The sequence below is a fragment of the Hibiscus syriacus genome, unplaced genomic scaffold, assembly GCF_006381635.1.
Source record: "Hibiscus syriacus cultivar Baekdansim isolate YM2019G1 unplaced genomic scaffold, ASM638163v2 tig00110462_pilon, whole genome shotgun sequence".
Lineage (NCBI taxonomy): Eukaryota > Viridiplantae > Streptophyta > Magnoliopsida > Malvales > Malvaceae > Hibiscus > Hibiscus syriacus.
In genome coordinates this window covers 2,482,477-2,508,423 of record NW_024062747.1, presented here as the reverse complement: position 1 = coordinate 2,508,423, position 25,947 = coordinate 2,482,477, and the positions used below count along the sequence as shown (strand labels likewise).

The 25,947-nt window shown below is 35.6% G+C and overlaps 4 protein-coding genes across 5 annotated transcripts in view; 1 reads left to right on the top strand and 3 right to left on the bottom strand.

Moving 5' to 3' along the window:
- Positions 1 to 10,818, bottom strand: part of LOC120127091 (ethylene-responsive transcription factor-like protein At4g13040) — an 18,334-nt gene extending 7,516 nt beyond the window's left edge. Inside the window, exon 1 of the mRNA XM_039145094.1 lies at positions 10,658 to 10,818. The gene's annotated coding sequence lies outside the window, so the exon portion shown is untranslated. The remainder of the gene's footprint in view (positions 1 to 10,657) is intronic.
- Positions 1,299 to 25,947, top strand: LOC120127089 (GTP cyclohydrolase 1-like). 2 transcript variants are annotated; one of them, XM_039145090.1, is made up of 4 exons: positions 1,299 to 1,304; positions 8,690 to 8,695; positions 24,146 to 24,374; positions 24,633 to 25,947. In XM_039145090.1, the coding sequence occupies exons 3-4, from the start codon at positions 24,176 to 24,178 to the stop codon at positions 25,829 to 25,831; spliced, it is 1,398 nt and encodes a 465-aa protein (XP_039001021.1). In that variant the 5' UTR covers positions 1,299 to 1,304; positions 8,690 to 8,695; positions 24,146 to 24,175; the 3' UTR covers positions 25,832 to 25,947. The 2 variants fall into 2 exon arrangements, with proteins under 2 accessions (XP_039001021.1, XP_039001022.1); XM_039145091.1 differs by lacking the exons at positions 1,299 to 1,304; positions 8,690 to 8,695 and adding an exon at positions 6,365 to 6,368.
- LOC120127090 (nuclear transport factor 2-like) lies at positions 15,632 to 19,487 on the bottom strand. The gene is made up of 10 exons (XM_039145092.1): positions 19,311 to 19,487; positions 18,819 to 18,886; positions 18,600 to 18,737; positions 18,131 to 18,419; positions 17,836 to 18,056; positions 17,524 to 17,707; positions 17,257 to 17,378; positions 17,132 to 17,191; positions 16,128 to 16,191; positions 15,632 to 15,890 (listed from the first exon to the last, which is right to left on the bottom strand). Exons 2-10 carry the CDS (start codon positions 18,870 to 18,872, stop codon positions 15,634 to 15,636), a joined length of 1,389 nt encoding a protein of 462 aa, XP_039001023.1. The 5' UTR covers positions 18,873 to 18,886; positions 19,311 to 19,487; the 3' UTR covers positions 15,632 to 15,633.
- LOC120127095 (ER lumen protein-retaining receptor erd-2.2-like) lies at positions 20,704 to 22,180 on the bottom strand. The gene is made up of 6 exons (XM_039145099.1): positions 21,949 to 22,180; positions 21,675 to 21,874; positions 21,379 to 21,519; positions 21,196 to 21,276; positions 20,973 to 21,100; positions 20,704 to 20,860 (listed from the first exon to the last, which is right to left on the bottom strand). The coding sequence occupies exons 1-6, from the start codon at positions 22,178 to 22,180 to the stop codon at positions 20,821 to 20,823; spliced, it is 822 nt and encodes a 273-aa protein (XP_039001030.1). The 3' UTR covers positions 20,704 to 20,820.

Here is a 25,947-nt window from a genome sequence, read left to right as displayed (position 1 = left end):
TTTTTTGTAAATTTATGTAAGTTACTAATATATGTCTTTTTTTGTAAAACAACATATCGATGTGTGGGTGTCACGTCTTCTAATAATTAGGAAACTTAAGGAAAATAAAAGAAATACACGATATACAATTATGTCGACGTCTTTTAACGCCGTTCACTTGAAGAATCAACGAGATGAATCATTTGCGTTGGGCAATGGACAAGCTAAACTTTATCCTGCATGGTGAGAGGTCGATAAGGTTAGTGTTTATTTTAGATTGAGTTTAAAGGTATTCATAAATAAGTGCGCAAATGAATGAATTATTACTTATGATTGTAGGTGTTTATCCCTGTTTTGGAACGTAACTATTGGCTTCTCGTCGAGCTTCAGATCCCATCCCTTAAGGCAATAGTATATGACAGCATGATAAATTACATATCATTGGCTGATTTAAGAGCTCTTATTTGGCTAAATTCTTGGATGGACTCGTTCTGGAAACAAGAAGCCAAAGAAGCTCAATATTACAGTTAGCAGAGACGAGACCGCACCACAACAAACGAAATGACCCAGAGGGGATTGTGGTCCCCTCGTATGCTTGGCGTTGGACCGTTTGATCACAGGAAGTATAAAGTATCTACCTCTCACCGATATAGATAGAGCTGCAGTAGGCTTGTGGTTTCGACATTATATGGCTAGATCAATATATACGAGACGCTGCCTACCTGCATCCGCGTTATAAAAATGTCCATAAACAATTGGTATGTTTATAGGCTTGTGGTTTGAAAATGTTTGGTTAAGTACCTAGAATTCAATAATTTGTTGTTTGTAGGTTTTAGATGTGTAGAAAGTGTTGTTTGAGCAAATGTTTGGTTTATGCAGGTTAATCTCAGAAGTGAGCTGCGTGAAAATGATGTATGGCTGCAAAAGTTGATTCAATAGTAGAAGTGTTATTTTCTCTAATAATTATTGCTTATTTTTTGATTGTTTAATTGATTTGTAAAAGGTGATTTGTAAAAGTTGATTTGTTTAATTGATGTTAACATAATTCTTATTTGTGCTTGTTTAATTGATTGAAATGTAATGGTTGATTTTGTTGATTTCAATCTGCATTATGTTGAAGGCAAAAAGTACTATCGCAATGCGAAATGAAAATCGCAACGAGAGAATCGCAACGCGGAAATGAAAATCGCAACGCGAAATTAAATTCGCGTTGCGATTTTCATTTCGCATTGCGATTCCCTCGTTGCGATTTTCATTTCGCATTGCGAAATTAGCGTTGCGATTTTCATTTCGCATTACGATTCTCTCGTTGCGATTTTCATTTTGTATTGCGATAGTAATTTCCGCGTTGCGATAGACATTAAGATGATTGCCTATTAAGTGATAACAACTGAACAGATCATAGCAATTTTCAAACTCAAGTTACTAATACATGCCTAACTAAAAATGTTAAAAGTTCACACATAAAATCTACATAATACAACGTTTGCATTTAAAAATCACCTAAGTTAACAGTCCCAAAAGGTGAAGCCAGTTGTGATTGGGATTTTAAAGATGATTGCGATTTTGATTGCCTTTTTCTTGACACCATATGAGCTTTGGATTTTGATGATGATCCATATTTTGGTAGAGGAAAAGATGATTGTGATGGCACTGGTGATCCACATGTCAACCTTGTATGACCACTTTCCTTGCACCGACTACATGTCGATCTCTTCTTCTCTTCACCCTTAGACGGTATACGATCGTGACTTTTTGGTCGGCCATGTAGCCTTCTGTCCATGGCTGGTGGCAAAACTGTTTGTAAGTCATCTGGTATGTCCCACTCAGAAGGATGTGAAATATGGTAGACAATCTCGGCATAAGTCTGTCGATATACTTCTGTAGTGTAGCAATCCATAGCGTATGTGCTTGAATCATCTTGGTTTAGATGAAGAGCAACTTTTATAACATGGCCACACAGATAACCAGATGTTTGCCATTTCATACAACTACACGTCCTTGCATTTAGATCGACAAGCCCATTTAAGTTATTATCCAGTACTTCAAACAAAGTGTTTGAACATGGTTCAACTCTCCATGACGTTAACTTCACAACACGTTTCGTTATCTTTTTTTCAGTCCATGGTGTAACACGATGTTCCAATGTTCCTGTAAATTTAAATAAATAATACTTAGTAAAATATATGATAAGTTACGAATTCAAAGAAATAATACCTGCATGGTTTCTTTTCTTGTAGTACCACTGTTGAATAGAGGCTCGAAAAAACTCCATTAACATAGTAATGGGTAATTTCCGAGAATGACGACTTAGAGCGTTAATTGATTCTGCACTATTAGACGTCATGAAACCATATCTTGCTCCAAGTTGATGTACTATTGACCATCTTTCAAACCCGACATCTTCTAGTGTTTGAGCACACTGAGGCAAAACATGTCTTAAACAGTTTATATGCTTATTGAAATCCACTTCCCGATAAGCCTTTACAGCATTCCAGTATGTCCATTTGTGCTTTTTTATACCAGCAGACCTTGATTTTAGATTTCTATACAAATGAACACCACAAAGTCCATGAAAAGCATCTGGTAAACACCTTCTAACAGCATTGTCAATTGAGTTTGCCCTATCGGATATGATTGTCAGATTGCTAATAGGACCTATGCAATCCCTAAGATGCCCCATAAACCATGTCCATGAATCAGAGGTTTCAGATTTGCCAACCCCGTAAGCTATTGGCAATATCCCATTGTTAGCATCCATGGCTACTGCTAATAAGTTTACTCCAAGGTATCGACCTTTCAAATGTGCTCCGTCAACTATAATAACTGGGCGCATGCAAGTAATAAACGAACGAATCTACAAAATAATATACACAAGAAATATATTCATTTAAATGTGAAATACATGTAACTAACAGAAATGGGTCAACATAATTATATTGATTTACTAACCGCAGCACCAATGGCGATAAACAGCAACTCAAAGCGTCCATCTCTATCTGTTTTGATATGAGTTACCGACCCAGGATTTTTCAGCTTTAAATTGTGACAATAAGCTGGCAGTTGGGCAAACGATGCTTCTAGCGACCCCCTCAACAATTCCAAGGCATAACATTTGGCTCTCCAAGCTTGAGAATATGATATACTAATCTTGAACCGAGCATTCATGTCAGTCATAATTTCATGTCCCCGATATACCCTGCCATTCAAAAACATTAACTCAGACAGAAAACCACCCAACACCTTTTTGTTTGCCTGTCTATGGTGAGGAAAAACTTGGGTTCTTGAACATGTATGTTTATCAATAAAAGTCCTAACTTGAAACATTGTGCAATCTTTTATCCTCTTTGCAATCATACGCCACGTACAGTTTTTGTCAATCGTACACCTTGTTTCGAAACGATCTTTGCTTGATTTGTTAACTTTTAGTTGATAGCCATCTTCCACACATTTCGTATACAAAGCTATCTTCAATTCTTCCTTTGTATCAAAACAATCATCTTTCTTGATACGAATAACTTTTGTGTAACAATCAACTGCTTTCTTTGCCAACTCTTCTTCCGGTAGCTGAAGTAATTCTGGCATATTACAGTTATACTCCCGTGGTATTTTCTTTTCTTCGGGGACTTTTTCTTCTTCTTTTTCTTCTTCAGGATTATATGAATTACAGAATGGATGTTCAACATGTTCATTCACAGTCGTAACTTCCTCCTCATTATCATCAACAACATCTTCCTCGGCAACGGGTGTTTCATCATCAAAATTCAGGTATTGACCAATATCAAAATCATTACACGCAGATTAAATTTCGAATACTGACTAGTACTCACAATTTTTTCTCTTGGCTCATCATCGTCTAATTGGTCAATACGAAAACCGGAATTTGGTGCTGAAAGTTGATTTGGATTTGGATTAGTGAAAGGCTGTGGGTTTTGAGACCCACTTAGTTGATTACTACCCGCTACTGACCCAACAATACTACTTCTAGGTTCAACAACATACAATGTAACATCATCACTTGAAATATTAATGTAAGCAATGAATCGTTCAACATCTTCATTGTAGGTTAACAAATAAACTTTACCATTTCTCTGATAAGATAGCCTAAATCCACTTAGGGGCTCTAAATTCAATTTCTTTGAAACATGTAACATTAGGGTTTCATAAGTTAACTTCTTTAATGACAGTTTTAGTTGAAGATTCATGGGTAAAGGCATATATTGTAAAACACCATGAACATTCTTCCATAACCCTCCAAAACACAAATCTATCCAAACATGATCAACATTAGATGATTTCATGTTTGTAACTAAACAAACGAGATACGAAACTAAGACCTGTTACCGGATGGGGAAGGATGTCGTTGGATATAGGAACGGATGTCGCCGGAGAGAGTGATAGATGGAGATGGAATGAGTTGCGATTTAGGGATTTAGGTTATGAGTTGTTGATGCTGCGTATATATATACACAAAAAATTTGGCTTGCGAAACTAAAACCTGTTGCGAACTTTGAAACTCGCATTGTGATTCTGTATTATCTCGTTGCGAAAGTCAGAATCGTGTTGCGAAAGGCAATCATTTGACCATCGCAATGTGAAATGCAAATCGCAACGATAGAATCGCAATGCGAAATGAAAAAGGCAACGAGGATTAACATGCATAAACTTTTAACAATTATTGAATTCTAGGTACTTAACCAAACATTTTCAAACCAAAAGGAGTATATATGTTAACAAAACTTGCATTATGTGTATTTTATGTGTGCACTTTTAACATTTTCAGTTAGGCATGTATTAGTAACTTGAGTTTGAACATTGCTATGATCTGTTCAGTTGTTATCACTTATTAGACATTCATTTGACTATCGCAACGCGAAAATGGCTATCGCAACGTGAAAATGGCTATCGCAACGAGAAAATCGCAATGCGAAATGAAAATCGCATTGCGATTTTCTCGTTGCGATTTTCATTTCGCATTGCGATTTTCTCGTTGCGATAGCCATTTCGCGTTGCGATAGTCTGTTTTGCCTTCAACATAAAGCAGATTGAAAATCAACAAATCAACTATTACATTTCAACACAAATTATGTACACATCGATTAAACAAATCAACATTTACAAATCATCTTTTACAAATCAATTAAACAATCAAAAAATAATAATAATTCTTATTTCTTCATCAATTATTGAATCAATGAATCAACAACTTTGTGACCCCGTACATCCATTTCACGCAGCTCACTTAAGGATTAACCTACAGAAACCAAACATTTGCTCAAACAAGACTTCCTACACATCTAAAACCTACAAACAACAAATTATTGAATTCTAGGTACTTAACCAAACATTTTCAAACCAAAAGGAGTATATATGTTAACAAAACTTGCATTTGACTTACCAATTAACAATGGACACTTTCATAACGCGGATGCAGGTAGGCAGCGTCTCGAATATATTGCTCTAGCCATATAATGCCGAAACCACAAGCCTACTGCAGCTCTATCTCTATCAGTGGGAGGTAAAAACTCTGTGCTTCCCGTCGTCAAACGTGCCAAGCAAAGGCATACGAGAGGACCACAATCCCCTATGGCTCCCAGCGATTGCTGTGGCGTGGTCTCGTCTCTGACAACTGTGACATTGAACTTCTTTGGCTTCTTGTGTCCAGAATGACTCCAATACTTAATTTCATCCAAGAATTTAGCCAAATGAGAGCTCCATCCCTTGAAAATATCTCTCAAATCAGACAGTGATATGTAATTGATCATGTTGTCATACACTATTATCTTCAGGGATGGGAGCTGAAGTTGGACGAGAAGCCAGTGACGACGTTCCAAAACAGGGATAAACACCTGCGATCATAAGTAATAATTCATTTATTTGCGCACTTATTTATGAACACCTTTAAAAAATTTAAAAAATAAACACTAACCTTATCGACCTCCCACCATACAGGATAAAGTTTAGCTTGTCCATTGCCCAACAAAAATGATTCATCTCGTTGATTCTTCAAGTGAACTGCGTGAAAAGCCGTCGGCATTATTGTATATAGCGAATTTTTTTTTATTTTTCCTAAGCTTCCTTATTATTAGTAGACGTGACACCCACACATCGATATGCTGTTTTACAAAAAAATACATATATTAGTGAATTACATTAATTTTTAAACAAATTAATCAAAATCATATATAAGACAAATATAAGACTTACCTCCCCATCCAAATAGCCACTGTCTTCAACCCCTAATAGCACACTCCACCAAGACCGATCAAGCAACAAAAACATTTCATCGTTGAGTTTGCTGATGTCAGTGTAACACCCTTGGCTCCGCTCATGTAGATAAAAATCAACTGCGGTCTTAGCCCAAAGGGTATTATCCACAATTGTTTCCGGTAGTTGTCTCCTCTCCACTTCAGATACCGGAAGGGTACTAGCCGGTAACTCATACGAGAGCCAACTCTCATCCATCATGTCCGGAATCGGTGGGGGTTTCTCAATACTTCGATATATTACCCCATGTGAATCGGGCTCTGGAATGGTGGGAGGGACCTCTTCAACGATGACAGTGGCCTCTTGAACGGTGGGGGGAATCTTGAGGGAGAATAGGGGCCTCTTGAACGATTGGAGGGGACTCTTGAGGGATGACCGGTGAGTCGGGCTTCTTCTTGCGGAGTCTTCGCACCATTGGGGTGAACGGAGACGTAATAGCACGTCCACGCCGTCTGATGCGTGAACTCCGTCGTGCAAGGAAAACCCGACGTAAAGCATCCACCTTATCGGGCCGCTAAAAAAATTAATACATAAATCAGTAAATAAACAGACATGATATTAAACAAAGACAAATATGTTTCAAACTAGCATTGTATTCACCCAAATCATTATTCTATCATAGTTCACAAAATGCTCAGATAACATTCCAGAAGTAAGCACTTATATAAACATTTAAAAGGACAACATATATAAACATTCCAGAAGAAGAATAGTTTACTTTCGCAACACGAAACTTAAAATCGCAACGCGAAATGACTATCGCAACGCGGAAATGGCTATCGCAATGCGAAATGAAAATCGCAACGACAAAATCGCAACGCGAAATGAAATCGCAACGACAAAATCGCAACGCGAAACACAAATCGCATTGCGATTTTCATTTCGCGTTGCGATTTTGTCGTTGCGATTTCATTTCGCGTTGCGATTTTGTCGTTGCGATTTTCATTTCGCATTGCGATAGCCATTTCCGCGTTGCGATAGTCATTTTCGTGTTGCGAAAGTAAACTATTCTTCTTCTGCAAATTGAAACTTGAATTGATTGCATTACTTCAACCAAAAGACAAAAACAAAACCAAAAACAAATACTAACAAAAACAGTTTAGCAGTATTGGCAGCAACCGAATGAATTACGAGTATGAAAAATCTTAAACTTACCTCGTTGCGTAGAGTATGAACCTCATTCTGCAACGATGCTACCATCTCACGTAGAGCGGTTACCTCACCGCGTAATGTAGACACCTCAACACGCCATGCACCATCGTCTTTGCGTAAAGTACCGACCTTCTCACGCAAGGCATTGACCTCATCACGTAACTCCCCTAACTCATCCCATTGAGGTGGAGGTGGAGAACAGGGAGATAAACGTCGTGGCATCTTTGCCGGTCGCCTATCTTGCGGTGATGGTGGAGAAGAGGCTCGATGATGTGACAGAATAGGTGATGGTTGTCGTTGTGGAGGTGTATAGTCGGGTCGATCAGATGATGGCTCTGGGTGAGGTGATAGCTCTGGGCGAGGTGATGGCTCCCGAAGTGGAGGCTGCTCATCAACCGTTCCATCAAAAAAACGCTTACTAGCTTGCCACCAATCAGTGGCAAGCTCAGCTTCCGTGGGTGTCAGCCTCTGTAGAGGAGTGTTGGCCTCCTAACAATATAAAAGCTCAAACAAAGTTAAACGTGTACTAGTAATAACTTGTTTATAAACATATGGTAGTATTTATGTTAACTTACATTATTTATTGTCGTATACCGTAGTAAATCTTCCCATTGCAAGGTCCGTTTCCTCTTCCAGGAAATAGCCCTGGGAATATCATTTGAAGTTTTTATTGCATATGTCTTCATGGCGGGAAAGGCCTCAAATATCCAAATCTACAAACAATATAATAACAAACATTAGTAATTGTTAAATAATTACTTATAATTTTGGAAACATCATATAAAAATTCTTACCTTAAAGGCCCAAATAAAGCCTGTCAAAGTGTATTTGGAACCATCGCCATGCAAACTTTTTCGATCATCCAAGGCAGACGATAACTTATTCCATGTAGCTTTCCATAAATACGAGCCCCACGGAAACAGGTTCCACGCATTTAGGTCTTCTACCAATTTGATTAGATCATTTGGAATAGGTTGTCTAGCCTCTCTACCTAAAAAGCCGACATGCAAAAGAATTAGAAGGCATACTCGGACAACGTCGACGTCATCCATCCGAGTAAAACCATCTTTATTATTCAACAATCTTGTCAGGTCTTCTACGTGTAGACTCGGCCTCTCCAGCTCAGGAAAAACCCGGGATAGCCATGATGGGCGGGTAATGTGTCTAGTGTACCGACCTACATCATCGTGTCCGAAGCGTAGACCGGTGATTAAGCAAAACTCCTCCCGCCCAAAACACGTATATGCCGGTGGAAAATCAAACCATATCTCTTCATCACGACGTTGTATAGTCTCTGGTAGATCGCTAGTCATGGTTTGAAGAAACAGGTGTGTCAACATCGCATCTCCACCGGGATGTTGTACTTTCAGCCATGGCCCGAAGCATGTATCCTCAAACATTTTTCTTTGTGCAGGTGAAAGCTTCGACGCAATTGTTTTGGCCAGGCTGACTTTATTTCTCAAGGTCAATTGAGCCGAATAAAAGTTCTACAAAAACAATAAACATACTAAATTAGATATACCAAAAACTACACTGTGAAGATATACCAAAAACAATAATAAACATAAAGAGTATTAGTTTATTCTTCAAACTTAAATTTGCAACACTGTGAATTTCGTATTTGTCTTTGTTTTTTGGTTGAAGTAATGCAATTCATTCAAGTTTCAATTTGCAGAAGAAGAATAGTTTCTGAAAATGAAAATCGCAACACGAAAATGACTATCGCAACGCGAATTTGACTATCGCAACGCGAAACTAAAATAGCGTTGCGATTTGCATTTCGCGTTGCGATTCTCGGTTGATTTAATAAGCAATCTAAGTGAAATGGTTAATCTATTATTGAAATTACCAGTAAACTTATCATCAATTTCAATATGAAAAACCTAATAATAATGCAAAAATTTCAAAAAGAAAATAATTAAAAAAACTAACCCTCGTTGGTTGATTTGGTTGATTTTCCATTTCTGATTGTGAGGGTGGCTCTGAGAGATGGAGATAGACGGATTTCGCCGGAGATGAGGACAGATTTCGTCGGAGATGGGTGAGAGAGTGAGAGATGGAGATGGGACTGAGTTGTGATTTTAGGTTTTAGGTTATGAGTTGCGATTACGGGATATACTGTGGACGGTTCAGTGTTCCAATATATTAATATTCGTGTTTGGAATTTAAAAAAAAAATACTTGGCCAGGATACTAATGGCGCTTTGAAAATCGCATTGCGATTATGTATTATCGCGTTGCGAAAGTCAGAATCGCGTTGCGAAAGTCAGTATCGCGTTGCGAAAGTAAGTATCTCGTTGCGATTTTGTATTATCGCATTGCGATAGTCAGTATCGCATTGCGATTTTCCCAATTCGCGTTGCGATTTACTTATTCGCATTGCGAATTGGGAAAATCGCAACGACACTGTAGACCATCGCAACACGATTTTCAACTATCGCATTGCGAAAATGCAACGCGAATTTGCGATAATGGAGATCGCGTTGCGAATTAGCGATCGCATTGCGATTTTGTTGGTCATTTTGGCAAATCCGGAAAAAGTTGGTTAAAATCGTATATTATATGGGATTTTTGGTCACTGAGGTTATTTTCTCTTTCAACTATGTATTTATTTATTTATTTATACATGTGTTGCATTTTATCTTTATTTTTAATTTTTTAATTACTGATGGTCTCTCAACCTGACACGTTGGGACCCTACCTCCCTTTACCCTCATTGCATATGAGAATAGAATTTTATTGTTGTTGTCGTCGTCTCAACCCCTAATACCCCTAATAAGGTGAAATGGCATTCATTGATTCACTTCTAAAAGTTAATCAGGCATCGGATAAGGGGGCAAGATGACACGAAGCTCAGCCGTAGTTTTTTTTTATATAAATAAAAAAAATCATCATATTTTGCATAAAGCAAAGCCAAAACTTTTATCGTGTGAAGCTAACAAAGATGTCCAATGAGTCTGCCTAATAAAAATCTCAATTATCTTACCCTCGAAAACAAGTCAACCCCACCAACCTACCACCTTTCATGCAAGCGAAGGCGGTGAAAAACACAAGAGAACAAAAACACCCAACCCCCAAAACACAAAAATCAAAGAGAAAAAAGGAAATCCACAATGGCAAAACCTTCTTTAAGCGCATCAAAGCCAAAAAAATGGAAGGACTCCATGACCATAAAAAGCAAAAACAACCCATTACAGAGAATAAGATTAATACACAAAAAACAGATAGAAAAAGTCATTGTTTTAATCAATGTTTGGTACCTGAGAAAGGGAAAGCAAAGGTGGTGGTTGAGATAGCGTAGAAATCGAGGAGACAAAAATAGGGTTTTTTTAAGGATTAAAACCAAAATAAGGTAAAAGGAATTTCAGGATTGTTTGTTGTTAAAAAAAATGAAGGTTGTGAAAGAAGTAGAAAGAGTGAATTTAAAAAGTTGGTATTGTGGTGGTGGCTCATGCATCTTGTTTGTCGTTTGTTTTTATGCTAGTGTTTACCGAGTTTTGCCAAAGGCCTAGTCTATGTGGAAAAAAGAGAGAGAACGATGAATTAATACGAATGAGAACTTGGAGAAATGGGAACGTATTTTTTGGGTAAATTATTACTCATTTTACCCTCTCCTTCATCAAAATTATTTTTTAAATATAATTTTAGATACAATACCTTATTTTTAAATTATTCTAATTAGATAAAGATTTTTAACCATTTGATAATGAATGTTTTTATCTTTACATATGTGATATTAAATCCTGAGACCTCAAGAGATAACAATAAATCTCATAATCGTTGAGGTCGTTTGGTTCGTACAATAATATCTCGTCAATTGTGCTTATTAATAGTTATCTTTATATATTTTTATATGTATTAATTTTGAATTTTTTAAATTTTATTTTATTTTTTAATTAATATAGGGTAAATATAATATAATAATTATTTAAAGACTTTCGAACTCTGACCTTAATGAATAATAATAATTTAATCACTGAAGTCGTTTGGTTCATGTTAAATTTATTTTATTTATATTCCAATAAATTATATTTATGTATAAACCACAATTTGAAAAATTAATTTGATGTGATAAAGAAGTATAAGATTTACCCAAATAAAATGATGTGATTTAGTCTTTTTCATTATTTAGAATTTTTTTATCATTTATTTTTGGATCAGAATTATATTTTAATAAGTTTCTTTTGAAATATGCTATTCGTTTGTTCATGTATTTAAATATTCGATTTGATTTCTTGATTATCTATGTAAAATATGAAATTAAATTTAGTGTTAACTGGTATCAATTCAGTTGATAAAAATAAAATCAGTAAATAAAATGTGAGAATGTTTATATAATTTGATTATAAATCCCTAGTAAAATAGAAATTCAATTTGAAGATTCTTTTTAACTGCGTTCCTAAAATGGCTAATCTTTTCACCGAAAGGGTTGCTGCATCTAACCTACGTCCCTATTGTTCACCGGAGGTGGAAACTTTCTGCCATGCTGTTCGTGATTGCCAGTTTGCAAAAGATGTTTGAATTTCAACGGTTTTTCACACAGCTTGGTCAAAGTATGACCAACTGGTTAGAATAACAGTTTGACAAGCGGTGGAGGAAGACCGGAGCTAACTGCAACCGCCGTGAACTACGGTGGTAGGTTGTTTGTCTTGGTTCGATACGGTTGAAATGCTCCATAAACATCGCGATCTAAGGGCACCGACGAATGACGATGAGATGATTGGTGCGGCGTCCCAGCTTATAAGCATCACTGGTGTGGATAATGTCCCGCCAACCTCAACCCTAGCTATAAGCATTTTCCCTCTTTATTATCTGTCTGTTGGATCTAATATTTTAGACTGGTTGTACTTAATTTTGAGTGAATGTTTATTAATTAGATTATGTTTTCTCTTATATAAATTTATTATAATTCGATATCAGAAGGTAAAGGAAATTTAGAGCATGGTATGGAACAATATATTTTTCCCTTTAAATTAGAGATTAAACACATTTGAATTTACATTTTTTAAAATATAATATAATTTTTGTTTCATTTATTATATTGCTTCTATGTATTCGACTTATTGTAAGGATTAGAGCTTGGCCGAAAGTGTTTTATTTTCCAGATTACTTTCCATTTTTCTTTTACCTCTTTAAAAACAAATCACGTTATGAGAGTGACGTAAAACAATTTGAAGTTGGGAAGGTCATGAGAATTTTAATATGGGTTGGTGGCTTAGTAAGAGAGTGACAATATCTATTTATTTAGTATTATAACATATAGAGTAGTAATTTATATATCACTTCAAATTATTTTAAAAAAATAGAGACCAATATTAAAAAATATAAATTATTTCAAAATTTATATATTATTAATAATTAAAATATTTTTTTAATTAATTTGGGATAAACAAGAGAGTATTTGTTCATATGCTCATACTTCTAAACATTATTGATACTTGAACCCAGAACTTCAAATAATTAATATTAATTTGCTCCAACGTTCCTGTCCACCCTACAAATCTCTAGTTGTGTAATTATGGAACGAATATTTTACATTTTAGTCCAATATATCTGTCTGCAAACAATTAATAACACCGGCTTAATTCTAGGCCTGTAAATGAACTGAACGTTCAACGAACCGTTCATGAACCGTGCGGCGGGAAGTTCGTTTATGTGCGTTTATTTATAAAATGAACGAACATGAACAAGATTTTGTGTTCGTTTAATTAAATGAACGAACATGAACATAGGTCTCGTTCGTTCATTTACGTTCGTGAACGTTCGGTTATGTTCGTTCGATTATGTTCGTTTATGTTCGTTCGGTTATGTTCGTTTATGTTCATTCATTTATGATTAACCATTCTTCTTAAATCAATTTTGGTGACCAATTTGTAAGTATCTTAAAAACATTAATTATTCTGATAACCAACTTCATAATTAACCCAATTTTATTTGGAAAACCCAACAATATTAACATGGATTAGTTCTTTTTGAACGATCCATAAGCTGCATACCCAGCACCGTCAACATCCACTGCGCCGAAACCCTATGTGACTGCGTCACCAGCTGGTTATCCGATGAGCAAAGAGGAGTCCCAGAAACCGGTTGCTTTCGAAACCAAGTCCAAAGGTGATGGATTCCGGAAGGGATGTTAAGTATTAAGCACTGTTTCTTCTACTCAAATAATCTCTTTTCTTTCATATATAATGGAGTATTCGAATTTACAAGTAAATAGTGATCAACCAGCAACTCAAGTCAGCTTACTTTGAACTCAAGAACCCAATAATGGTGAGGCCTTATTCCATAGGTTGAGAAGTTCTTTAACGCGTTTCATCAAACAAATTTTGTGTGCCATCTAGATATGGAAGTTTAGCCAGCCGAGAAAGAATGGTTTTTGATGTATGAGTTGGTGTGAACAATAAACCAACCTACTTCTCTCATCTCCCAATTTTCAACTTCTACATAGCATGAAGCTAAGGACATATTTGTTTGATCTCAAGGATTAAGGTCGGCAATCACATGAAACACAATATGTGTTCATCTCGACTGTTGTTGAAGGAGAGAGGAAGAAAGAAAGTGGAGGAACGTTATGCAATCCCACAGCAATAGCAAACAAGCAGCTCGGGGTTGGTAACTTATATAAAAAAAGATGGGGGAGAATAGGTTTAAGCATCTTTGTGCTTGGGGCAATGTCGAGCTTGAATCGAGCTCAGAATCGAGCTTGAATCGAGCTCGACTCTCAAGTTTTAATCGAGCTCTTAAATTTTTTTTTGAGTTCGAGCCTTTTCAAGTTCGAGTCGAGTTTCAATATTATATTTTGAGTTCAAGTAGAGCTTGATAATTTTAAGCTCGCGAGTTTTCGAGTCGAGTTGACTTTGAAAGTTTTCGAGTTTGAGTCGAGCTCAGCAATACTCGAGCTCGACTCGACTCGTTTACACCCCTAGGTAGGGTCTCCAACGTTTATGTCCGTTTATGTTCGTGTCCATTTATGTTCGTATTTGTTTATGTTCGTGTTCGTTTATGTGCGTTTATTTATTAAATGAACGAACATGAACAAGTTATATTCCTTAATAAACGAACATGAACAAAAAAAATTTTGTTCGTTTATGTTCGTGTTCGTTTATGTTCGTTTATTTATTAAATGAACGAACATGAACATACCTCCGTTCGTGTGTGTTCGGTTCGTTTACAGGCCTACTTAATTCCAATGTACTAGTCAACTAAACCCACGGTGTAATAAGCCTTACAATGGTAAAATTTAAAATTTAATCCTTAAAAAATAAAATTAAGCTAATATTATATTTTAGCCCCTACAATTAATAAAATTTTAATTTAATTGTCTTAAATCATAAAATTATAATCAAAAGTAATAATGAAATTTATTATGATCCTTTAAAATTTATAATTTACTTCTGAATCCCCAAGAAAATTGCTTGAATTCGTTAGAATAATTTTTTCTTTAGTTATCTAATTAAATTCATGGAAAATGAATCCGATGGAAGACTCGAGTGCTTGCTGTAAAAAGAATTAACGCCACAGTAATAATTTTTCATTGAAAGAGGAGAAAATTAAAACAAAGTCAAAGCTTCGATCCTCCAATGAAATTATTAAACCACTGTACCGTACGAAACACAGGCAACTCTGTTCACACGTTTCGTTTTATCTGTTTAAGTAAACCGATAACCGAACGACACGTTGATGGTTTAACATTTTAGGCTTCAATTCAATTGGTAGTCGACAGAGTGGGATCATGTGTGGTAACGGGCACGTGCTTTACTGCACCGGACAGCTACGATCGAGTGACTAGTCAATTGCGAAGTAAAACGGGTAAACACTGCATTACCGTAAATATCGTTCCATTTCAAACTATTTGGTCATATAAATAGTGTTGTTTCATTGCAATTTCTGCTACAACAAACCAAATCATAAGGATGACTAAGAAGATGTGTTAAATGATATTCCATCAAAAAAAATTTGTTGTCCATAAGGCAACAAAGGCAAAAATCATCAATTAAAGGTAATTTTCAAAAATGCCCCGGAAAGCCTGAACAATAAAGAAGCCCAATTAACAACAATTTGTTCTACTGTGCACAACCCAAAACCTTTCATTGTTATATTAGAAAATATAAACCCTAACAGACAAATCTTACCCATTTCTTTCCTCTAAATGCCTATGCAACATTTTGATAAATCACTACTGTAAATCGAAAGTTAAAATTTTCTACCATTCCACAGCAATCCGGAATTAATTCCTTCAAGCAGGGGCGGATACAGTTGGTGCTACATTCTTTGCTAGCCCACCAGAGCGGTTCACACGGCCACCATTACTACTTCCCATATGTTCACCCCTTGTATATCCATCACCACCTCGGTTGAAATATCCTCGGTTATTGCTCCTGTTTCCAAACTCTCCCCTCCCATAGCCCCTTCCACCACTGTAGTTTCCACGCCCCCTTGCTCCCTCATTCCTGTATCCAGCCCCAGAACCAGGTGACGACCGACTTCTGTTGCCTGCATGTGAAGAAGAGTCTTGTTATAACATGCAAAAATACATCTACGTAGTTTGGATTTTGAATATACCACAAAATTTGCTTTTCGTCTCATGGCAACAACCGCAGATTTCAAATATTGTTTCATAGAAACACCATGAATCAGTTTACCATGTGAAAAAACTACCAGTCCACTCATCTTCACTGAATCAAGCAGACCGCTTGCAACAAACTTAAGTTAACAATAAAAGCAACTTACCTCGAGAAGTAGATCGTTTTTCTTCAACAACTGCTTTACGTCCACCAATATTAACAGGTGAAGACTGAGAGAGGTTCGACAAAATGAAAACAAATAAATAAAGATGTAGACTTATTGCACTAAAAAATAAATAAGAAAAAAAATGCATCATTTATTGTTGGGACGAAAATAAAAATGTGTAACAATAAACCCCTCCCTTTGCTATTGGAGAAATAAAAAAAAGGACCAAGTTAAATCTGAAATCATCCACGAGAGGATAAACAGGTCTTAAAGAAAACAAATAAAGATTAAACCCAATAAAAAAAAATATGTTCTCTGATGCAAAAATGCGAGTACATTTGAATGCAACTTCACAATGACAGTAAATGATAATTTAGGCTAAACTCTTTTTAATGGAAATTTATTTTAAATCTATTATATATGCTTTTTTACCACCAAAACAAGCAGAAACTGATAAGCTTTAGGATTCCTTTTTAAAAATGATTCAGCAAAGTAACCCCTTATCCCCATAATTTGGCACCGCATACACCCATACTCCCTTTGTGATCTCTACTGCTGTGTTCACTACCAAATCTTCATGTATCTTTAACTTAGGTACTCTACGTCAAAGCTTCTAATCTTATGAATATGAAGGCATGAATCACCTTTGCACAACATAAACTAGAGTCCAAACAATATTCATTTATAAACATTATAAACCCAAACACCTTTTCATCATTTCTAATATCCCCTAAAACAAAACAGCATTTCTAACAAGATAACAGAAGGTTCACTTAAAGTCTAGGCACAGTCATAACTTTATTCAAGTCATCTTTGAGAGATTAAATTGGAAATCCTGTCGTAAGCTGAAAAAAAACCTGTATGTGTGCTGGGCAAAGGCAAGTTCAAAATTGCAGAACTTGTTGCAACTCAGTGTCACAAAACAGATCTCTAGGCATGTAACTAAATGCATTTTGACAGAAAATAACAAAAAGGTCAGCATAGAATAAGAATTCAATAAATACCTCTAAAGCACTTTGCACAGAACTTGCCATTTCAAATTCCACGAAACCAAAACAGAACCCCTGTAGTGAAATACAGAGAATATATTAATTGAATATAAAGTCACAATTTAACACTTGAAATATACCTTCTGGCTTCGAACTTGAATACCACCAATCTTAATAGGTCCAAACTTCTTAAATTCATTCTCCAACATGCTAGGTGTGGCATTCAAAGGCAAACCTTTGATATAGATAGAGAGACCCTCAGCTGTGCATGATCAAAAGAATATACTTCAGTATATGATTCACAGGCACATAGAGGCCTAAGGAAATAACTAATAATAAAGCAGAAAAGAAATGAATTGCAAGCAAACTATTTGAAATTTGTAAAGGTAAGAGAAAACGATTTGTACCTTCCACATCTTGATTATTCCCATTTTCTACAACATTGTTACTGGAAACCCCTGCATTAGATGCTATTGATGGAGCACACGGTGGTGCAGCAGGTATTGGTTGCTCATGAGATTTTGATGAAGACTTCACAGAGGAATGTGTAGGATTTGATACAGGGATAACATTCTCCTTCATAACCTTCAGCTAGAGCAATAATAGATGAGGGTAAAACTATCAGCTTAAAATAGGAACTACAAATCCAAAATCAATACCAACTCATTCTCTAAAATATTATAAGTCTAAAATGCAGCAGAATGCTACTTAATACATACAATAGACGCATATGATTTCTTAGGCACTTCCTCAATTTTGGAGTTAGAATCAGCAACCATCTGTGAATCATCAAGAATCTCATCAACAACCTCAGCCGCTGGAGCTTCCTCTTCTTCTTTAGAACCATCCCCATCCTCAAAAGAATTGTACAATTGCCGATTAGCTTCTTCTGGCAAAGTTTCCGATTGCTCAATGTGATTCTCCATAGCAGGTGAAAAATCTGCAGACAACCAGTTACCTCAATAGGAATTAATAATTATAATTCTGTGTTTCAGAGAGCGGATTTCCAATTACCTTGCTCAAGAGATAGAGAAGTTTCAATATTAATAACTGGATCCGGGCTCCCACTTTCACATTTCCCATCATCAACGTATCTAAATATATCATTTAAAACAAAATAGCCCTTGTCTTGGGGAGCCAAAAAGAAAGTTTGAGTGAATTTCCGCTTCAGTTTGTCCTTTCCAATTAAATACCCAGATACAAGTACAAGTACTCCTCCACTGTGAGAATCCTGTGCATCTACACTAGTTATCTCTGCTGTGAATTCTCCATATCCAAGTGCGAGTATTTTCTCATTGATGGCCTGATCCACAAATGACATGCCACAGGTCAACTATACCAATCCAAACTTACAAAGACATGTAGCTCTCAAAAGAGCAGGAGACATGGTTTTCAAATAAAAGATTGGACTAGAAAACAAAAACAAAGAAGGAAAGAATATTGAAATACAATCACAGAAGCATGGAAGATAGAGAAAACTCACTTGCAGTGTTGTTGTGATACTCATGATACCATTTTCTTCAGGTCGACCAAGTTTACTACTATCATGGTAAAATCGGTGAACCAGTTCCGGGGATTGATGCAAGATAAGGTAGTATTGATGAACAAATGCATTCCCAACCTAAAATCACAAAAAAACAGAGATCAAAACTTAACTTTATATGCATTATTAAAAAATCCAAATAAGAAGGGGAAAACATACAACGTCAGGAGTAGGTGCTATAACTCCAGCAGGGACTTGGTTTGAAGATGCCATTGACAATTTGACACCTGCAAATCAACGAAGGCCAAATTAAAACCAGTACTAAACTCTAGCCCCAAGTTTAACTAGCGAGCCAAGGAAATAAAAGAGATTAATAGATTCCCACGGAAATAAGTCAATAATTACGAAGCTTCATAACCACCTACCGAACGAACAACGTATTTTGAACCAGAAAATATATCATAAAAGAACTTTCGGGAAAATTATTAGGCGAAAACGAATACAACTTCACGGATTCAAGAATTGAACACTTTTATTAAGGTTAAAATTCAAAGTTTCAGTTTTCCTGTAAAGCATCTTTTGAACCTAGAGATTGAACATTTACAATTGATCTGAACAAGAAATAAAGGCATCCAGAAGAAAAATGTACACTATAAAATAAAGAGACAAATGAGATCAAGTATATAATTAGTTGATAAGGAGGTTATTCACCTTAGCTTTTAGATTCAGATCGCAAAGAAAAAAAAGAGGTGAGAGTGAAGAGAGTACTTTTTCTTGAACTTTTCTTCTTTTCCGTTGGTTGCTCTTTCTCTCGCCTCCCTTCGTTGAGGGAGTTTGGCGGTTTCTAGGGTTTTTGTGAATCTTGAAGAGGCGCGAGCAAAGGGGAAGACCGCCGCAACAAGGTTTTTGGTATTTATAACCCTAATATTATCTCGTTTTCATACTCCATAAATCTTTATCCTTTGTACTTAATAATTCTAATTATATACCTATTTTGATTATATTTGTAACTTTCAAATATGCATTGTATTAATTAATTTTGATGCGGTCATATTTGCTTAAAATTGTAAAAGAACGAATATTAGATCAATATTATGAGTTAAGGGAGTAGTAACTCAATTTGAGAATGCTTAAAAAATATTTTTAAGATGATAATTAATAAAATATATATCTATTGTATCGTAAATATGATCAAATTTAGTTATTATTAAATGCTTAGTTGTTAGTATATGTCTAGTTTAACTTTTGATACTAATATCGTGGTTAACATCATGCATAATCGTTGTTTTTTTGAACTCATATACTTTTTGTCTATGTTATCTAATTACTCTCTTTCACAAGCCTTTCTGAAAAATTATTAATGTCGAATAAAATCAATAAAATATTAAACCTTTTAATTTATTTTAACTTGACTTGTAATTGCATAAATTCAAGTCAAAATTAAAAAATACAACTTAAAAAATTCAAATGAAAACTAAATTATAAAATTTAATTTAATTTTTTAATAATTCAACTCGAATTTCAAATTTATTACCCAATCTAAAAAGTGCATGAAAAAGTAACTTAAACATTGCCATGAAGTAAGCCGCACAAATTAAAAGTATAAAACTCTATTAAAGTATATTTTTACTTTATTTTATTTTATTTTGTAATTAAATTTTTATCTTTATAAATAGACACTAAGAGTCAGAGGTAGAAATCAAGTTTTTTTTTTTACAAAAATCTTCTTGTATTTTCTTTATTCATATTAATGAAATTCTTCTCTTTTGTCAGTGTTTTTTCCTTTTAGGTTTTTTAAGTAAATATTGATGTTCTTTGTTTTTTTCTTCGATCGTGTTTATTTGTTTGTCTATAATCATCGTTCCGATAATACAACACTATCCAATATAATTATGCACATCATCTAATGTTTTGTATATTGTTATTTAAATCGATAATAAAAAAATTAATAAAAAAATAAACTCCGGATGATTTAATTATTTTAACAGCTATTATCATTTATTTAGTTAATAATATATATAAATTAATAGAATGGAATTCAGAGATTCAATAGATTCAACACGAAACATACTTATCCGGATAGTCAAAACCACATTCAAAAGGATTCCAGAAAATTTGTATTACAAAAAGTATGTTATGGCTGTTTGAATTAAAGTTCAAAACAGATGAACCGAGGTCATGCGTGTGTCCATTACATTGCCCAACATCAGTCTCGAAATCACTAAACTGGCATCCTCATTACTAGTTGGCCCTGCATAAAGCTGCCATAAAAAAATGAAACAATGTTAATATATAGATTATTATTCGATACATTATTTGACCCTCCGTATATCGTATCATATACAGGAGAAAAACAAAGAGAGAACGGCTGACCTCTTGATATAATAGTAACAAAAGTCAAGCAAGATGAATGTTTGAACAATTTCAGCAAGGATAACCATGGGCAACCACAAATAACCATATCCAAGCAAGAACAGATACCTCCCTCCTGTCTCATAAACCTTACATATACGATTAACAATAATGCGTTAATCATCATTAACAATTTAATTAATTATATCTAAATTATAGATTATGTCCAGATTAAGAAATGAACCTGCACGATCCAATGAGCGCAGGAGAGGAATCTGGCAACACCAAGTGCGAATACATAATGGGCCGTGAATGGTTCGATTATCTGAAAAATCGAAAAAAATATCAGGAAATTCATAATTTCTCATATATCTGATGTATATGTTACAAAAGATACAAGAATGGATTTAAATAAGTAATAAAGAACCTTTGCATTCTGCATCATACGAAGCTGTGGCATCACTGAAACTGATTCCAGATAAACACAAAAGGCCCAAAGAACTTGACTGATGTATGTGGATGTGCCAAATGGGTGGATTAACACGGCAAGTATGGCACATGGCACCACCTGTAAATTACATACATATTTTGTATTCATGGATTAGTTACTACTAATTAGGAACACAATTGAAATGTATTTTGACTCATGGTAACACACGAAAATACTCAATTGGACACAAGAATAACAATATGAAGAATCAAATGAGTGAAGTTTGCCATTACCAAATAGTAGATGGGAAAATTATCAAGCTCCTTAATGTAGGTGGACTTCAACTTGAATCGAATCATGTACATAACCCATGCGGTGAAAACAAATGTGGCTAAATCCAACAATGTATGAATGTCACCTTCCAACATGAAGCTGCACACTACTCTTGCCGCTAAAAACATCGCTGTGAGTTCTTGAGTCTTCAAAGAAAGCCCTTAACAATAAAAAACAAACACTTCACTAAATCACATGCATGCATATAGAATAATGAATGCTACATGTAAATACCAGAACATGTCTTCTTGGTGGTAAGCTTGTAAATCAAAGCAACAATCCCAGCTACATGGATGAACTCAGAGGCAACAAAGAAGTGGTTATGATTCTTCACCGTAAGCTTCAATGCCGTGAAACATAACACCAACGCCATTACTACAAGCAAGATCTTTATCATCGCCGGTTGCTTCCATATCCATTGAAGCACGTCTTTCATCGCCGATTTTGAATCTCTCTTGCTCCCCATTTTCTTTCACGAGGATTAAAAGAGAACAGTTCGATTGTGGTTTCGAGGGCTAAAAGTTGGTGTTCTGAAAATGGTGGATCCGAGGGTACTGAGAGAGACAGTGTAAGAAAGAGACAGAGGAAGAGTCGCTTTTGGCGAAGACACGAAGAGGGCATGCAGGAGGGTGAATTATGTGGCACTGACCAATGGCTTTTAAGGACGTGGATTCTTTTTAAGACATGGAGATTGACTGAATCATGATTTTGGTGCGATTGCCTAATTTGGCGGGTGCTGATTTGGTAACATTAAGTTTCGTGAATTTCATATAGATACTTTGCTATTTATGTCAATAAATTAAATGAGTTTCCTTGTAGGTTTTTTACTGGATAGCATTTTGTTTTTTTAGTTAATTAAATATTTTTGTTATTGTTTTGTATATAATTATTTGTTTTCTAGGTGAATATATGAATTATCAAAAGAAAAAAAGATCGGATCGAATTGGAACCTATCGAATTTGGATCTTCTACTCATCCTTATAAATGGGTAATTACAACTTATTTCTTCTAATTAATATAACCCAAATCCATTAAGTTAGAAGCCTGAACCCATTGAACCCAACCCAAATCTTAATTCCTAAAATCCGATTGCGTCAATATCATTCACATGCACATTCTCTGCCATATGGAACACCTTTATTCCCCACTTGAAACTTTCGTTATTTTCGTATGTCAACAATAAATCTTTTTATTTAAAGTTTGCATAAAAAATACTGTAGTATCTTCCTATCTTTGCTATCTTTTATGTGAGATCGATCTTTGGTTATTAAAAATCTTTGAAAATATTTTTTCTTAGTTCACAATTTTTCCGTGTAGTGAGATTATGCTCTCCTCAACCGATCATAGATCTTTTACAAGAATCTTGATAAACCCAAAAGATATTTCAAGACTAAATCTATTAACGGGTGATAATATTATACATTATGTTAATTTATAAATAACAATTATGACTCTCTACTTTATAATCACTCCTAAACCATTAAAAAAATTAATATATAAACCCTTACTATAGGTAATAGAGAAAGAATGCCAACTTCTTCTTCATCTTTAACTATTCTTTCATTGAGTTATTTATCTTTTGTATCCCTTTGTAATTAAAATTATTAGTTAACAATAGGTAAATTATCATTTATAAATCTTCGTCTAAAAGAAAAAAATAGTTTATATCCGCTTTAATCATTTTGTTTTCATCAACACATTCATAAATTATTCAAAATAAAATATTAATATATTTAAATTTAACGTAAAAATAATTGAATCGATATTAAACTAGATTGATTTTGAAGGCGGCTCAGTGTTTCCGGTTTAGTGGGTTGGTGATCCCTCTCCTACCCATTTAAGGTTTATTGAATAGAAGAGAGCTTATCTTGGGTGCCATCCATCCATCATTCTTTTGACCTTTCTATCATCTCCTTTATCAAAAAATCCAACTTCAAAATTCACCTCTTGATAGATAACAGAAGCTCCAGTTGCTAATTGCTTTCAAACACGGGTCTGAATTAAAATGTCTATTACTTCAAAAAATTTCTCTCTCACCTAATATTTTTGGTTTTACAAAGCTGATAATTTTTTAATAAAAAATTAATATTAATATTGAATTATATATGTGTGTGTGTGCGCGTGTGTGTTGTGTAAGACATAGGACGGAGTAGGAGAGGATCCACACATTTCAAAGACCAACGGCAACCCTACATATTCATCCCATTCCCCTCGGTTCGCCCCCTCCCCATCTTTCCTCAAAGCTTATCTTTTCCTCGTCTTTATTCATATATTTTCTTTTACTTCCCTGCATCTGGGTCTGGGAGCCTCGGATTTCACCGCTTTCTAATCCAAATCTGGCTTTTGCACCAACGTTTCGATTGTGTGGTGTATTTTTTTAAGGTATCGAATCAAGGTTTGGGGTTTTCGTTATTCTTTAATTCTCGTCGAGGTTGGTTTTCATTCCCTTGTGGTTTTTTCTATGGGCTCTTTGGATGAGGGCCATTTATGCGTTGAGATTGAGAATGGAATGAAGCTGAGTTTTGAGAAAGAGCCTGAAACCATAGCTATTGAGGATTCAGTGAAAGTTTTATTGCAGGGTTTGGGCGAGGATGTCAACAGGGAAGGTCTTATGAAAACTCCCCTTCGTGTTGCCAAGGCACTTCGTGAAGGAACAACGGGTGCTTTTTTCATTATTTTATTATTCATTCTTCCAAATCCTAGTTTTTTAGTATATTGATTCAGAGTAATTTCTATGAGATATGCATTAAGTATGTATGAGGTTCTTGGCTTTTGTTGATTATGTATGTTTTAGGCTCCATTAGAACATTACCATACAAGATTATATGTTGTTTTTACATGGTTTTTAATGCTAAAATATAAGGCTGTGTTTACTCACGACATGTATTTGCATGTTTATCTCATGTTTTTGTCCTCAGGTTACAAGCAAAAGGTAAAGGATATTGTTGAGGGAGCTTTATTCCCTGAACTGGGTTTACATGATGGAGTTGGTCATGCTGGAGGAGTAGGTGGGCTTGTGATAGTTCGAGATCTCGATATGTTCTCGTATTGCGAGTCGTGTTTGCTCCCGTTTCAGCTTAAGTGTCATGTAGGTTATGTACCATCCGGTCAGCGGGTTGTCGGATTAAGCAAACTGTCTAGAGTAGCTGATGTTTTCGTGAAACGACTGCAAGACCCGCAGCGTTTAGCGGATGAAATATGTTCTGCTTTGCACCATGGAATCAAGCCAGCAGGGGTTGCTGTGATACTCGAGTGTTTGCACATTCGTTTCCCGAATGTGGAATCAGTCTTGCTTGACTCAAAGCATCAAGGATGGGTAAAAGTGCTGGTGTCTTCGGGTTCGGGGGTTTTCGTAAATGAAAATGCTGGTGCTTGGGTTGATCTTCTCGGTCTTCTGAAATTCAGAGGTGTGACTGTGGAGAAAATTCTCACCAGGGACTCTATAAAACAAAGTTGGTGCCCTTCACATTCTTCATCTATGGCTAAAATTTCGTCCGAGCTTGTAGCAGCCAACCCCGATATGGTTGCTGCGGTAGCATCGATACTCAGATCTTTGGGTGAAGATCCATTAAGGAAAGAGCTTGCAGAAACTCCTATCCATTTTGTGAGGTGGTTGATGAAGTTCGAGAATTCGAAGTTGGAGATGAAGTTGAATGGCTTCACTTGCGGCATAACCGATCTCCTTAAATCCAATAGGGAAGTCGGCTCACACAGCAACAAACATATGCATTCAGAGTTGAACCTGTCGTTCTTGTCACAATGCGAACATCATCTACTTCCGTTTTACGGCGTGGTCCATATCGGGTACTTGTGCCCTAAAGGATTCAACCACGTCGGGAGATCCCTTTTGCAGTCTATAGTACATTTTTACGGCTTCAAGCTCCAAGTGCAAGAAAGACTTACCCGGCAAATAGCTGAAACGGTTTCATCAATCTTAGGTGGAGATATCATGGTCGTCGTGGAGGCTAACCACACCTGTATGATTTCTAGAGGGATCAAGAAGTTTGGCAGTAACACAGCAACCATCGCCGTGCTAGGCCAATTTGCAACCGATCTGACTGCTAGGGCGATGTTTTTACAGAGCATTCCAGACGGCACTGCATCTCAAATATCATAGTTATTCTTTTTACAGAGTTATTCTTTGCCTCAGTTCATGCTTTCCCAGCATGCAGCAGTGCAGAAAATTGTATAATTTTATATTTTATTACACAAAAGAAAATTCAGCTTGGGGCC

Excerpts from the sequence above, each read along its gene's own strand:
- LOC120127090 (XM_039145092.1), bottom strand. The coding sequence starts at position 18,872 with ATGGCATCTTCAAACCAAGTCCCTGCTGGAGTTATAGCACCTACTCCT. Across the intron at positions 18,420-18,599 it reads GTATCACAACAACACTGCAA|GCCATCAATGAGAAAATACT; the intron begins GTGAGTTTTCTC and ends TTTGTGGATCAG. Across the intron at positions 17,379-17,523 it reads GAATAATCAAGATGTGGAAG|CTGAGGGTCTCTCTATCTAT; the intron begins GTACAAATCGTT and ends GATCATGCACAG.
- LOC120127095 (XM_039145099.1), bottom strand. The coding sequence starts at position 22,180 with ATGGGGAGCAAGAGAGATTCAAAATCGGCGATGAAAGACGTGCTTCAA. Across the intron at positions 21,277-21,378 it reads GTATGATGCAGAATGCAAAG|ATAATCGAACCATTCACGGC; the intron begins GTTCTTTATTAC and ends TCGATTTTTCAG. Across the intron at positions 21,101-21,195 it reads GCGCTCATTGGATCGTGCAG|GTTTATGAGACAGGAGGGAG; the intron begins GTTCATTTCTTA and ends CGTATATGTAAG.
- LOC120127089 (XM_039145090.1), top strand. The coding sequence starts at position 24,176 with ATGGGCTCTTTGGATGAGGGCCATTTATGCGTTGAGATTGAGAATGGA. Across the intron at positions 24,375-24,632 it reads ACTTCGTGAAGGAACAACGG|GTTACAAGCAAAAGGTAAAG; the intron begins GTGCTTTTTTCA and ends TTTTGTCCTCAG.